The 12,606-nt window shown below is 38.4% G+C and overlaps 1 protein-coding gene across 5 annotated transcripts in view; it reads right to left on the bottom strand.

Moving 5' to 3' along the window:
* Window positions 1–6,334: 6,334 nt before the first annotated feature.
* The window catches only part of LOC128512848 (receptor-type tyrosine-protein phosphatase S-like), a 144,587-nt gene continuing 138,315 nt past the window's right edge, over window positions 6,335–12,606 (bottom strand). For all 5 annotated transcript variants that reach the window (XM_053486304.1, XM_053486306.1, XM_053486307.1 and 2 more), the window contains 3 exons: window positions 12,147–12,301; window positions 10,884–11,019; window positions 6,335–9,195 (listed from right to left, as the gene is read on the bottom strand). In XM_053486304.1, coding sequence (XP_053342279.1) covers window positions 9,127–9,195; window positions 10,884–11,019; window positions 12,147–12,301 — 360 coding nt within the window. In that variant the 3' untranslated portion in view covers window positions 6,335–9,126. The remainder of the gene's footprint in view (window positions 9,196–10,883; window positions 11,020–12,146; window positions 12,302–12,606) is intronic.

Genomic DNA, 12,606 nt, shown 5'->3' with positions numbered 1-12,606 from the left:
AGATGGACTTAAAGATCTAAAATTCATTCCAGATACACAATATTACCATTTCTCTCAAACATTGTTCACAAATCAGTCTAAATGTGTGATAGTGAGCACTTCTGCTTTGCTGAGATAATCCATCCCACCTCACAGGTGTGCCACATCAAGATGCTGATCTGACATCATGAGTAGTGCACAGGTGTACCTTAGACTGCCCACAATAAAAGGCCACCCTGGAATGTGAAGTTTTTGGCTTTATTGGGGGTCTGGGGACTCAGAACCGGTCAGTATCTGGTGTGACCACCATTTGCCTCATGCAGTGCAACACATCTTCTTCGCATAGAGTTTATCAGATCGTCAATCGTGGCCTGTGGAATGTTGGTCCAATCCTCTTCAATGGCTGTGCGAAATTGTTGGATATTAGTGGGAACTGGTACACACTGTCGTATACGCCGGTCAAGCACATCCCAAACATGCTCAACGGGTGACATGTCCGGTGAGTATGCTGGCCATGCAAGAACTGGGACATTTTCAGCTTCCAAGAACTGTGTACAGATCCTTGCAACATGGGGCCGTGCATTATCTTGCTGAAACATGAGGTGATGTTCATGGATGTATGGCACAACAATGGGCCTCAGGATCTCATCACGGTATCTTTGTGCATTCAAAATGCCATCAATAAAATGTACATGTGTTCTTCGTCCATAACAGATGCCTGCCCATACCATAACCCCACCACCACCATGGGCCACTCGATCCACAACACTGACATCAGCAAAGCGCTCACCCACACGACGCCACACACGCTGTCTGCCATCTGCCCTGAACAATGTAAACCGAGATTCATCCGTGAAGAGAACACCTCTCCAATGTGCCAGACGCCATCGAATGTGAGCATTTGCCCACTCAAGTCTGTTACGGCGACAAGCTGGAGTCAGGTCAAGACCCCGATGAGGACGACGAGCATGCAGTTGAGCTTCCCTGAGACGGTTTCTGACAGTTTGTGCGGAAATTGTTTGGTTATGCAAACCAATTGTTTCAGCAGCTGTCTGAGTGGCTGGTCTCAGACGATCTTGAAGGTGAACCTGCTGGATGTGGAGGTCCTGGGCTGGTGTGGTTACACGTGGTCTTCGGTTGTGAGGCCGGTTGGATGTACTGCCAAATTCTCTGAAACGCCTTTGGAGATGGCTTATGGTGGAGAAATGAACATTCAATGCACGAGCAACAGATCTGGTTGACATTCCTGCTGTCAGCATGCCAATTGCACGCTCCCTCAATGCTTGTGGCATCTGTGGCATTGTGCTGTGAGACAAAACTGCACATTCCAGGGTGGCCTTTTATTGTGGGCAGTATAAGGTACACTTGTGCACTACTCATGATGTCAGATCAGCATCTTGATGTGGCACACCTGTGAGGTGGGATGGATTATCTCAGCAAAGCAGAAGTGCTCACTATCACACATTTAGACTGATTAAAAGCCTGTGGTGTGAATTGAAGAGCACAGTCCAAATATGCAAACCTTAAAACATAAGGGAGCATGAAATGTACAGTACATGGAAGAGTGAAGAGTTGACGATCCCAATACAATATACACCTGGAGGCCACAGGGGAGGCTTTACCAAGTATTAGGATGCTACTAATTTTGAACAACAAAAAAAAACTCCAGGCAAATATGCTTAAAATATATTTATAAAAAAAACTTACATCTTTCATGTGTTTGATGTCAAAATATGAATCATTGTATGATTTTTGTTTTGCTTAGGCATTTATGGACATTTTATTAAAGGGTGCAAATAATTGTAAATCCGCCTGTAGGTTAGGTGAGAAAATAAATTAGCACCACTGGTGCAATGACTTATTCCTCTGGTGGCAGAAACAGCATTAAGTACGCTTCATACTCCTGTACACACCACATTGAAAACTCTGTGTTCTAGTGCAGCATTATTGATCGCTCCAGCCTGGATAAAATTTATATACATATATATATATATATATTATATATATATATATATATATATATATATATATATAAAGCAAAAGCGAAAGCAAAGCGAAACAAGCGGGTGAGAGGAGTGCAGATGTTAACAGAAGCTTGTTTCAGATCTTGCATCAGCTATAGTGTATCTGTTCTTAGAAAGCCCTTGGGCGTTCTTGCACCTTTTATTACAGGAGCCATTACCCAAGATTATGACCAGCTCTACAGTCAGCTTAGAGACCAATAAAAGGAAAAATGTGTTAGCTTGTTATTTTAATCACCCTGAGTAACCAATTAGTCATGTCTTACCAGCTTGTCATGTTGCATTATGTACAGTATATATATACACACACACACTACCGTTCAAAAGTTTGGGGTCACAAAATGTCTTTGTTTTTGTTGAGTGATTTATTTTCTACATTCTCCAACAATAGGATTTCAAACCTATATAATAACACATATGGAATTAGGTAATTGTGTAACAACAACAACAACAAAACAGTCGGTTGTTCTTGCAAGAATAGTATTGCCAAGTGCATTCGCAAAACCCATCAAACACCATGATGAAACTCATGATGTCTCATGAAGACCTACCCAGGAAAGCAAGACCAAAACTTAAGAGGAGAAGTTCATTTAGAGTTACCAGCCTCAGAAATCACTAATTAACAACACATCGGATTAGAGCCATTATAAAGACCAAGATCATGAGTAGCAGATCATCTCAACATTAACTGGTTAAATGGGATTATGGCATATTTTGGACGCCTTCATCGTTGCTTTACAATATGGAAAGAAATAAAAATCAGGAACGATACACCGACACATGCAGTATGCAGAACACACCCTAAACATTTCACTCCTGTATTTTCACTCAGTCCTGGGTGACTAAACATACCAGATTACCCAAAAATTGTACCCAAACATTGCCATTCTTTAATATTACCTAGATCACAAACCTTTTTTTTTTTTTTTTTTTTTTTTAAATTAAATACAGTATGAAAAGAAAAAATGTGCCAAGTCAGGAGCAGCCATACTCAGTGACATGAAAAAAGACCTGTGTGTGTTCCTTTAATTGCACGTACACAAAGAAGTCAAAACCATTAACCTACTGACTTGTGACAAAACAATACTTGTTAATTGATTGCAAGAAAATCATGAAACTTTGATTGTAAAGTCAGATTTACATACATAAAAAAAATCCTTTGAATCCATAATTCATTATTCGAACCCATGCATTATCCTTTTAATGAATCCTTTTTTTTCAACCACACAATTTTCTAATAACTTACCACCCTTTACCAGTGTCTTAAAAATAATTAATATACAAACATTTAACACGAACACACCTCAGGGCTCTGTCCAGAACCATGCTGTCCTCGCTGTCCTCTGAATTCTGTCTCTTCCACTTGCTACGCTTCATTTTCATCTCAGGGGTCTCACAATGTTCTTTACATACAATATAAAGAAAACAAGAAATTTTCATACACCATTGAATTCTTTAAAATAAAAAAATAAATGCATATCATATGAGGATTTACCTGTGGCTAAGGATGTGAGTAGGACAACCTAACTCTTGTTCGGACATGGGAAAGATTAGATTACCTCCGGTTTCCAGGACACAGGCCCCGTAGACAGTAATGAGATACAGTACAAGTAGAATGAGAGACTTTAACAAAGGAAAAACTAAACACACAAAGCACCCTGGGTAGGATATTTATGAATATGGGAAACAGGGACTTTACCATATCTCTTTTTTTTTTTTTTTTACAGCAAATAAATGAGTGAACAGCATCCAGGCGGTTAAATCAGGCAGGGTATTATTAAACATTTAATCATAGTAATTAACAGGTGAACCCCAGGAATTTGACTGTGTAACAAACAAGAGAAACATTCTTGTTATAGTTTCTGTCCAGTAAAAACGCACTGTTTTGTTGGTTTTTTTTAAACATCTGAACATGTGTTTAATCTGACCTGGTAAGAAATAAAGCCTGAACACTACTGCTGGATTGCTGTAAAGATCTTCTGCTGTATCGCCATCTAGTGGAGGACGCAGTAGCACTATTTGAATAGTGGCTCTTATTGTTCTGCATCTGTATCTCTTTAATTTGCTAAACAGATGCAACCTTGTTAGATATCCATAGATAGATAGATAGACATATGCGCCACAGCTAACTTGCACTAGTTTTTTTTTTTTTTACGCCACATTGGGTAAAGAACACAAATGAAGGGGTAATTTGCAAAAACAGATATCTCCTTTTTTTATTGTCACAAATCATATTTTTTATTATCCACCCCAGGAAATATCTATCAAATTGGTGCAGTGCTGTTCTGATTAAGTAAAAACAACTCATCTGATTTAGGATTCAGAATGTGGCATGCATAAAGAATTATACTCAGCAGTCAGTTTATTTCTTTTAAAGATGGCATTTATCTGTTTTTACAAATGAACTCTTCACTTGCTTTAATGCTGGTTAGCCCGCTGTGTACGAGGCTGCATAGACGCAGACTGGTCAGAGTACCCTTGCTAACCCCTGTCGACTTTAAATGGGGAAACAGTGGGCACTCGATCATGAAAAGAGAACCTTGAAGCCTGGTCCAAATAAGTCATTTATTTAATTTTTTTTACGTCCAATTGGCGGCCTGGTATACAGTATGTGCCCCTTTTACTTGGTAAAGTGACGGCATGGCGACCGTATAAATAGTGGAAGAAAGAGAAGCCGGTTAAGGCAGTGTTATAGTCTGAGCAAATATTCTGCTAGGAATCTGTGGGCCCAAGCATTGATGTTTGCCATGCGTTATCTACTGTACCTAAACATTGTTAAGGCCCTGGCACGCCCCTTCACAGGAATGGTACTCAGTGATGGCAGTGGCATCTTTCAGTAGGAAAATGCACTCTGCCACACCGCACGTGTTACTTGGGAAGGATTTGAGGAACAAGCTGTTCTCACAATTCTCTTAATCTAATTGAGCAGCTGGAACAAGAAGTCTGAGGCAAGTATGATCTGAGCCTCCTCACAACTTACAGCACATGAAAGTCTCAGGGTCTAATCTATCATAGCATGTTCAGAGGTCTTGTGGAGTCCATGCCTTAAGGGTTAGAGCTGTTTTGGTGGCATGTGGAGGAAAAACAACACAATAGTGTAATAACGGTCATAATGTATCAGTTTATCATTGTACGTGAGTGCTATTGCTTTTAATACCTTCCTTTAATACTTAGAAAACTATAGCTAGAACTGACTAGTATGAGAAACCACGAGAAGATTTTTTCCACTTTCTCTAGCCTAGTTTTTTTTTTACATCAGACCTTCATTTTACACACAGCAAGATAAATGTGAAGAAATATGCCAGATGGGGGATTATATCTCTATATCTCTCTGTCTACCTGAATTTGAAAAACAAGAGATGGGTATAGAGATGATTGCATCGAAGACGAGGACGGAGAATGAACAGAAATGGTGATATAAGAATGAATTGAGGCACCGGTAGAGAAGCATAAAAATAAATCAGATGGGAAAATAGAGAGAGATAGAAAGAGAGGGAAAAGCAAACAGAATTTGACAAGCTATTGCAATTCATGGCTTGGGAAGAAATTTACTATTAAACATGAAGCACAAAAATGTTGAGCTATTCACTGACTCATCGCTTTTAAACTGTTGGATTCTGTATGTGCCTGAAATCGTGAACAGAAATAATGCATGGTACTGAGATGTGACTTGATCACCTGCCACTGAGGAAAATATCTGGCAAAGTAGAAAGCAGACTCATTGGAGACAGGTTTTTATCTAGTCTTTCTGTTTTTATTACAAAGTCAACATATCTACATACATGATTTCAAATAAATCAGCAGAGAGAAGTAAGAGGTTGAAAGTCTGAACACTTGTTAGCACTCGGCCTGAAAATCTTGCAATGTTTTAAAATCTTGGGGTCCTTTTCGTCTAAATTCTCAGTTATCCTGCTTTGTTTTCCCTCTTTTACATTGCCTCCAGTACGTATTCACCCCCTAGTGATTAGTTCTTCTTTTTTAGCTGTATGCAACATCAAATATGCATCAAGAATGCAATTTTTTGTCGACTTCATTTGGAGTGACCCTTTACATAAATAAAACAAAATCCATTGTTTGGATGCTCTCATAATAATAATTTTAGTTTAAAAAAAAAATCTAAAACCTTTGTGAGGTCTCACAGATCCAACAGATCCATTAGACTGCTGTCTTGAGGACCAAAAAATACAAGATCTGTCCATGAAGCTACAAGAAACATTATAAAAAGAGCAGCAAAGCTGTAAAACTCCTTAAGGGAGACAAATTTGGGGACAAATTGTGTTAAGAAATGGGAGACAATAGTAAAATTAAGATGCGTTATGCCTAGGGGTTCAATCTCTACCCCCCATATAGGGGGTGTCCCTTTTTTTTGTGTGTGTGTGTGTGTGTGTGTGTGTGTCTTTATCATGTTTGCTTTAATGATTTAAATTCATCATTATGATATTTAAATGGGTTTTGATTACTGGGTGAGTCTCATGTGCTAAGCTCATAGAGACATATCCATGATGACTCCCAAGGACTACTTGCTGAAAAAATACAATGCACTTGACAAGAATTGGGTATGTGGGTTGGCTATGTGAATCCTTATCAATGAAGATGATTGATTTGTAATGATCTAAATAAGTCCTTTTAATTTTATTTCTGTAACTAATCACTTCAAAAGGAGAAAGGAAAAAAAATCCCATTCTAATGTATTAAAATGGACTGAAATTTTGCTGTTACACCACTACAAAAAAAAGGGAAAGACTCACTAGAGGATGAATATTTTCTGTGGACACTGTATGCGCTGTAGTATTTGTAAGATAAGTCAAAAGTTGGCTATACAGTATATACTGTTTGTACAGTTGGTTTAAAGTTGTTACATATTCAGTTCTTTCTTCTAGATGTGCTTTACCTTAAAGGACAAGGATTGAGAATACGTATCTCTCCTCTATCCCTTCAGCCCATATTAAACTGCAAAGTGCATTTGAACATATGCTCCATATGAGAGCTCATAAGTTTGATCATAATGCTGTATATATTGTGCAATTTCACCATAACCATTTCCATATATTTCAACGAACATCAGTCGTAATCCTATATAAATAAGTAGATCGGATGATAAAGGGTAATAAATATTAAAGTTAAAATAACATCAGTATTCCATCAGTATGTGCTTTAAACAACAGGCTCGATAAGTCGATGTGGTCATTTTAATGTCCCTTAATCTCTCTCTCCAATGTATTTCAAATGGTTGGTATTTGTTTTGGCCTAATCAATATTATAAGCAGGAGAATTGTATTTATAGTACAGACACTCTGGAGAGATGATCTTTCGGGCAAGAAACAGAGTACATGGTCATTTTCACACATTTAAAGAGTGTTGTTTGGCCCGGCTGGGAAATCATTATTATTATTTTTTATTTAAGGAACAAGCTTGGTCCAGGCCTTGTGCTGTTTCGTTCCTACAGGACATTCTAAGAGAGAATTGTACAGGAAATATCAAAAAAACGTACAGAGGGACCATGTACAGTCACGTTAGCTTGCCAACTACACAACATCTCGTCGATTATATTCCAGCAAGTACTCGAAAAAAAAAAAAGAATATAAATATCGTTAAAAATACAAGCATAATATCAGGAAAAACCAAAATAAAAAAAAATCATGTTGGTTAAATATTTGACGACGACGATAAGGCTTCACTTTTAGTCTCTTGACGAGAAGAGTATCAGACCTATGAAAAAACTGTCCTCCGTCTTCCTCCTTTTTCAGACAGCTTGTGCTAAATCCTCTGGAACTACTCATATAAAACTCATCTGTGCTACGCCTATACACGAGTCCTCCACGAAACAAAAACAGAACGTTTTCTTCTAGATAAATTACAAATGGAACATCAGACTGGTTTCTGCAATCAGTCTTTTTTTTTTTTTTTTTGCCAAGGGTTTGTATTTAACTTTATGAAGCTTTTTCAGTTTTTAGTAGGAACGCTAGAATGCTTCGAAATTCACTTGCAAGGGGAAATCTTATCGCGACGTTTAGAGTCGGTGTTTTTAGAAGTAGAGATACTTCAGGTTGATATTTTCTGCCAAGGTATATGGTCATGTTATGGTTATTACTACCCCTAGTGTTTATGTCGTTACACAATAAAGGCAGATTGTTAGAACACCATTTACATGTGGGCCCAAACCAAACCAGCAGCTTTTTTTATTTTTTTTTTTTCAATCTCGAACCTTCATGTATTTTTTTTTCTTGCCATTTTCAGGAGATGACTAAATTTAAGCCGTTGCTAACTCATTTTCTTCTCTCACACACAGGGTATAAGCAGCATATTTGTGGAGAGAGAAAGAGACAGAGAGAAAAGGAAAGAAAGAGAAAGAGTGACACACATCAGAATAACAGTATTCACAGGCGCTCTGTCGAAAACCGACAAAATCTATAGACATATCTGACAGCTCTTCAAAAGGCAAGGTTCAATCACAATAGCGCTCCAACTGACCAGGAGTAAAAGAGACACTGAAGCTGATTATATCACATTAATAATGTAGTGTAAGAAGAGTCAGTGATACAGCCGTTCGCCTCCGGAAAAAAAACGAGAGAATCCGTAACCTTTGACCCTCCGCTGTTGTTGCTCCATTAGGCACAGAAGGTACGAGTTCTGCTTCCTTTACGCCACTGAAAACCTTCGTCATACAGGAGCTGACTGGAGTTCACCTCTGATCTTTTTGTTGGCAAATACAGTTCAGGTTAAACTCCCAGTAAAGAGTGCAGCAATTTTCCAGGCATTTGATTTCAATGTTTTTTTTTTTACATATCATATTTGTTGTTGTTGTTGTTGTTTTGAAAGAGGTTTCATTTATTTATCCACGTTGTAATATTTCTAAAAAGGCGACCACAACATTAATATCAATAACTGAACACTGAGGTAATAAGCTTGCTGTGATACAGAACTTCCCTGGGAAGCTCTCGAGAGAAAACATTTTAGTTTGTCATTTTTGTAATTTTTTCCCCCCCTCCTCCACACTAGTTTCCGATGTCATCGTACGTCAAAAAACATTCCCCTTCACAATGGCATCAAGAGAACAAGAGACTTTCTGTAGCGTTTGTAGAACATTGACACAGGTGTTGGTGAGATGAGTGTGCTCTTCCTCCCTTTATGTTGCATAGTGATCGAAGCTTCCCAGGTACTCGAGCGCGGCCTGGTAACAGAACTGGTATTCATCCTGGAGAGACAAAGACCGAGACACACACAGGGTTAAATCCACTACTGAAGATTTTACATGGATCTCAATTAGAAAGCTGGAATCTTTCAAAGAAACTTGCTTTGGTCAGGTTTTTTTTTTCCCTTATAGTGACACACTTAATCCAAATCAACAGGTTATTATTAAGCCATTCACAAGCTTGATCATGTGTATTGAAGAAAGCATCACAATAAAACATAAGAATGTTAAGAATTGAAGGTATAGGAAAGTAACTGAGTGTGCAAGGTGAGGATTTAATACCACAATTGTGCTTAATCTAAGACTAAGACTGGTCAGAATAAACGAATATCTCTAAGGGGGTTAATACTCATCAATTTCGAGCAAAACCATTCTCACATTTTTGAAACCAATCTATTAACATCATGTACTTGACTGAATGCATGCATAATACCAACGATTAAAGCTGTTTTTCTGACTATTCCTTGTCAAACCTTGCTCGTGCCAAATTAAAGAGCAAAAAAAAACAATATTTGTACCTTTGCTGTATTTAGCAAGACTAAGACCCAAGACAGAGGCACATCTAGACCACCCAGTAAAAAAAATCATTTCTAATATTTCTAATATCTAATAAGTGCTAATATTTCGTACAAGATCGACAATTCCTCAAGCTCACGGAATCAATCCTTCACAACTTGAGTAATGGAGCCTGTACTCTCAGGAAAGGAAAAAAAAAAAAAACGTTCATTTAGTACCTTCAGGTCATCAGCTGACTTCATTTTATTTGATTAGCCTATGTCTTGGAATGGTTGCATCACTTCACGCCTTTTCCTTCTTACCCTGACACGCCCTTCGCTCTGGTATAGAGTCATTCTGGACTCATCAGACCACAACACCTTCTCCATTTTGCTCCAAACTCCAAACTTTATGCTCTTCACCAAACTGAAGTCTTTTTTTCTGATTAGTTTCACCTTATGACCTCACAGGTGGTTAGTTCCAATCCCGTGGGTTCTCATCACATTGTGCGTGTGGAAATGCTCTTATGTTCTCTAATCTTTTTAGTTGTTTTCTTTGCTTGATCCAACCCAATAATTTAACTCTGAAGTGGCGACAATTTTTTATTTTTTTTTGGCCAGGCAATATAAGTCAATCCAGAATAAGTATTGGGAGGACATTTGAGTCTTATATTCATGCATAGATCAAACAGACTTAAGTGCTATTAGGAAGTTGCAAGTTCTGATAGGCCTCCAACAGGGACATGTCTTAGTTATGAAAGAGTCTGAAATTGATCTTAAGGGTACTGGTCGTGATTGATATTAGTTCGACTCTACAGCACCATTGTGTGTCAGTTTCCTACATTATATAATGCAGAAACCTGTGTTCTGGACTGTACAAATATCATGGAATGTCATTTGAAGCTAGTGTTAAATATGCATTGCTTGTCTATAAAGACGGTTGCCTAGACACTATTGAACATGCTGTTCCTCAAACAGAATATGCAACTATGTAGGCGTAAACCACATACAGATGATTTGCATGTTCTACATTTTTAAGCTTAGAAAATCCATTTTAATTATTGCATAACCTAACGATATGAGTATTGAAACAACACAGATTTAAATATTACCATAACTTTTTGCCACTTTTGAAAACTTTTATTTAAAGTAGAGTTCATAACAGTATTTAGTTTAAAATTAGAGGTTTGTTTTTACCTCCGTCTGCACCATGGCTGGTCGTTGTGTGCGCAGCATTTTGACTGTTTGGAAGATGTCCACAGCTCCCTCGTAACGCATCCTTTCCAGTACAATACTAAGAGTGATGAACACACCTGTCCTCCCCACGCCCGCACTGAGAGAGAGAGAGAGAGAGAGAGAGAGAGAAGAGAAGGAGAGAGATCAACAACACAGTGTGTGTGTGGAGCATGAGTCAGTAAGCAAATGAGACGGATGAGGTGTGAGAGAAAAAAGGAAGTGGAAGAGAAGGTTGACTCCTGCTTAATGAATCACTCTTATTTGATTTATTACTTGGTCTAATGTGATGCAGCGGCCCATGCAGGTGTTATTCTAACCCTTTCTTTGCCCTTTAGCAGCCCTGTCATTTTTCTATAAGATGTTACACTGCTCGATATTAAACCTTCACAGTAAATCTCTGGGGTAAATATAATAAACACCAAGTTTGAAGGGGTCGAAATGAAATCGGCGGTGTTTCTGTTCGCAATATAATGTGAAGCTAAATCATTTTCTTAGCTTATGGTCATCATTGCATCCATTCTGCAGATTAACATTAACATTATCTCCATCATTATTTTAGACTCAGTGCATTTCTAGTAATAAACAGGAGCTAATCAGAAGTGTATGCACTAATCAGTATAATATTACAACCTCAAAACATTAACATTGATTATCCATTATGTACTACTAAACTGCTAGCAGGATCACGGGCACCCAAGGCCTGTGAGAAACATAACTTTGACACAACATCATGTTTCTCTGATACTGTAAACACTGTAGAAACATTTGGAATTCCATTGCATTTCACTAATGCAGCATTGAAGTGAATATGCTGGGTATGATTTACTCCCATTTATTTGAATGCATTTTTTTTTTCCTATTTGTCCTTGGTGACCATTCGGAACCACTAACAATACCATGGCACAGTTTGCAGAGGACAACTGAATCTGCCTGTGTCCTCAGAAAAAAAAAGCACTGATAAGCAGTACAGGGTTGCACTACAGCTAGAATCCAGGGTTAAGTTTCAGCTGTGCCATGTGACTACCGTGGTCTCCGAGGACATTTATATTTAACCAGCTGCATGTGTAGCTGCCCTGTATTCGCATGAGGTCAAGTGCTTTTTTTTTTTTTTCCAAGGGTAACCATCAGTGGAGATTGCTCCCATGACCCCTTGAGTAAGAGCCAAGCTATCGCAGATAAGCAGAACAGCGCTGCATAACAGATCAATCCAGTACTACAACAAACCTGCAGTGGACAGTGATTGGCCCGTCCTGCCCGAACTGCTCCTTGGTTTTGTGCACCTGCCCGATAAAATCGATGAAGCCCTCTCCTGATTTTGGCACTCCCTGTTCAGGCCAGTCCGTGAACTGGAACTGCCTGACTGTCCGTGACTGTCCATCCTTTAGAGAGGAACAGAGAAGAATGGGATGAAAAAACATTTAAAACAACTGACAAAGCTTTTTTAGTATCATTTCTTTACTTGTCTACTTTGTCTCTTCTCAAGTTTGGCAAAAGAATTACATCGAACCTAATCCTCATATGAGGATTTTATAATAATATGGAGACACTGTAGTTGGGAGAAATTGTCATGTCCTCATATGAAGACATTCAGGTTTCAAGAGTCTATCATATACTGTAATTATTTTTATCCGTAATTACCATGGTGCTGTCGAATTCCCAAATCTAATTCGGCATTAGCTGTTGA

The sequence above is a fragment of the Clarias gariepinus genome, chromosome 25 (assembly GCF_024256425.1).
Source record: "Clarias gariepinus isolate MV-2021 ecotype Netherlands chromosome 25, CGAR_prim_01v2, whole genome shotgun sequence".
NCBI lineage: Eukaryota > Metazoa > Chordata > Actinopteri > Siluriformes > Clariidae > Clarias > Clarias gariepinus.
Note: the sequence above shows the minus strand (reverse complement) of the source record. Positions and strands in the feature narration are given on the sequence as shown.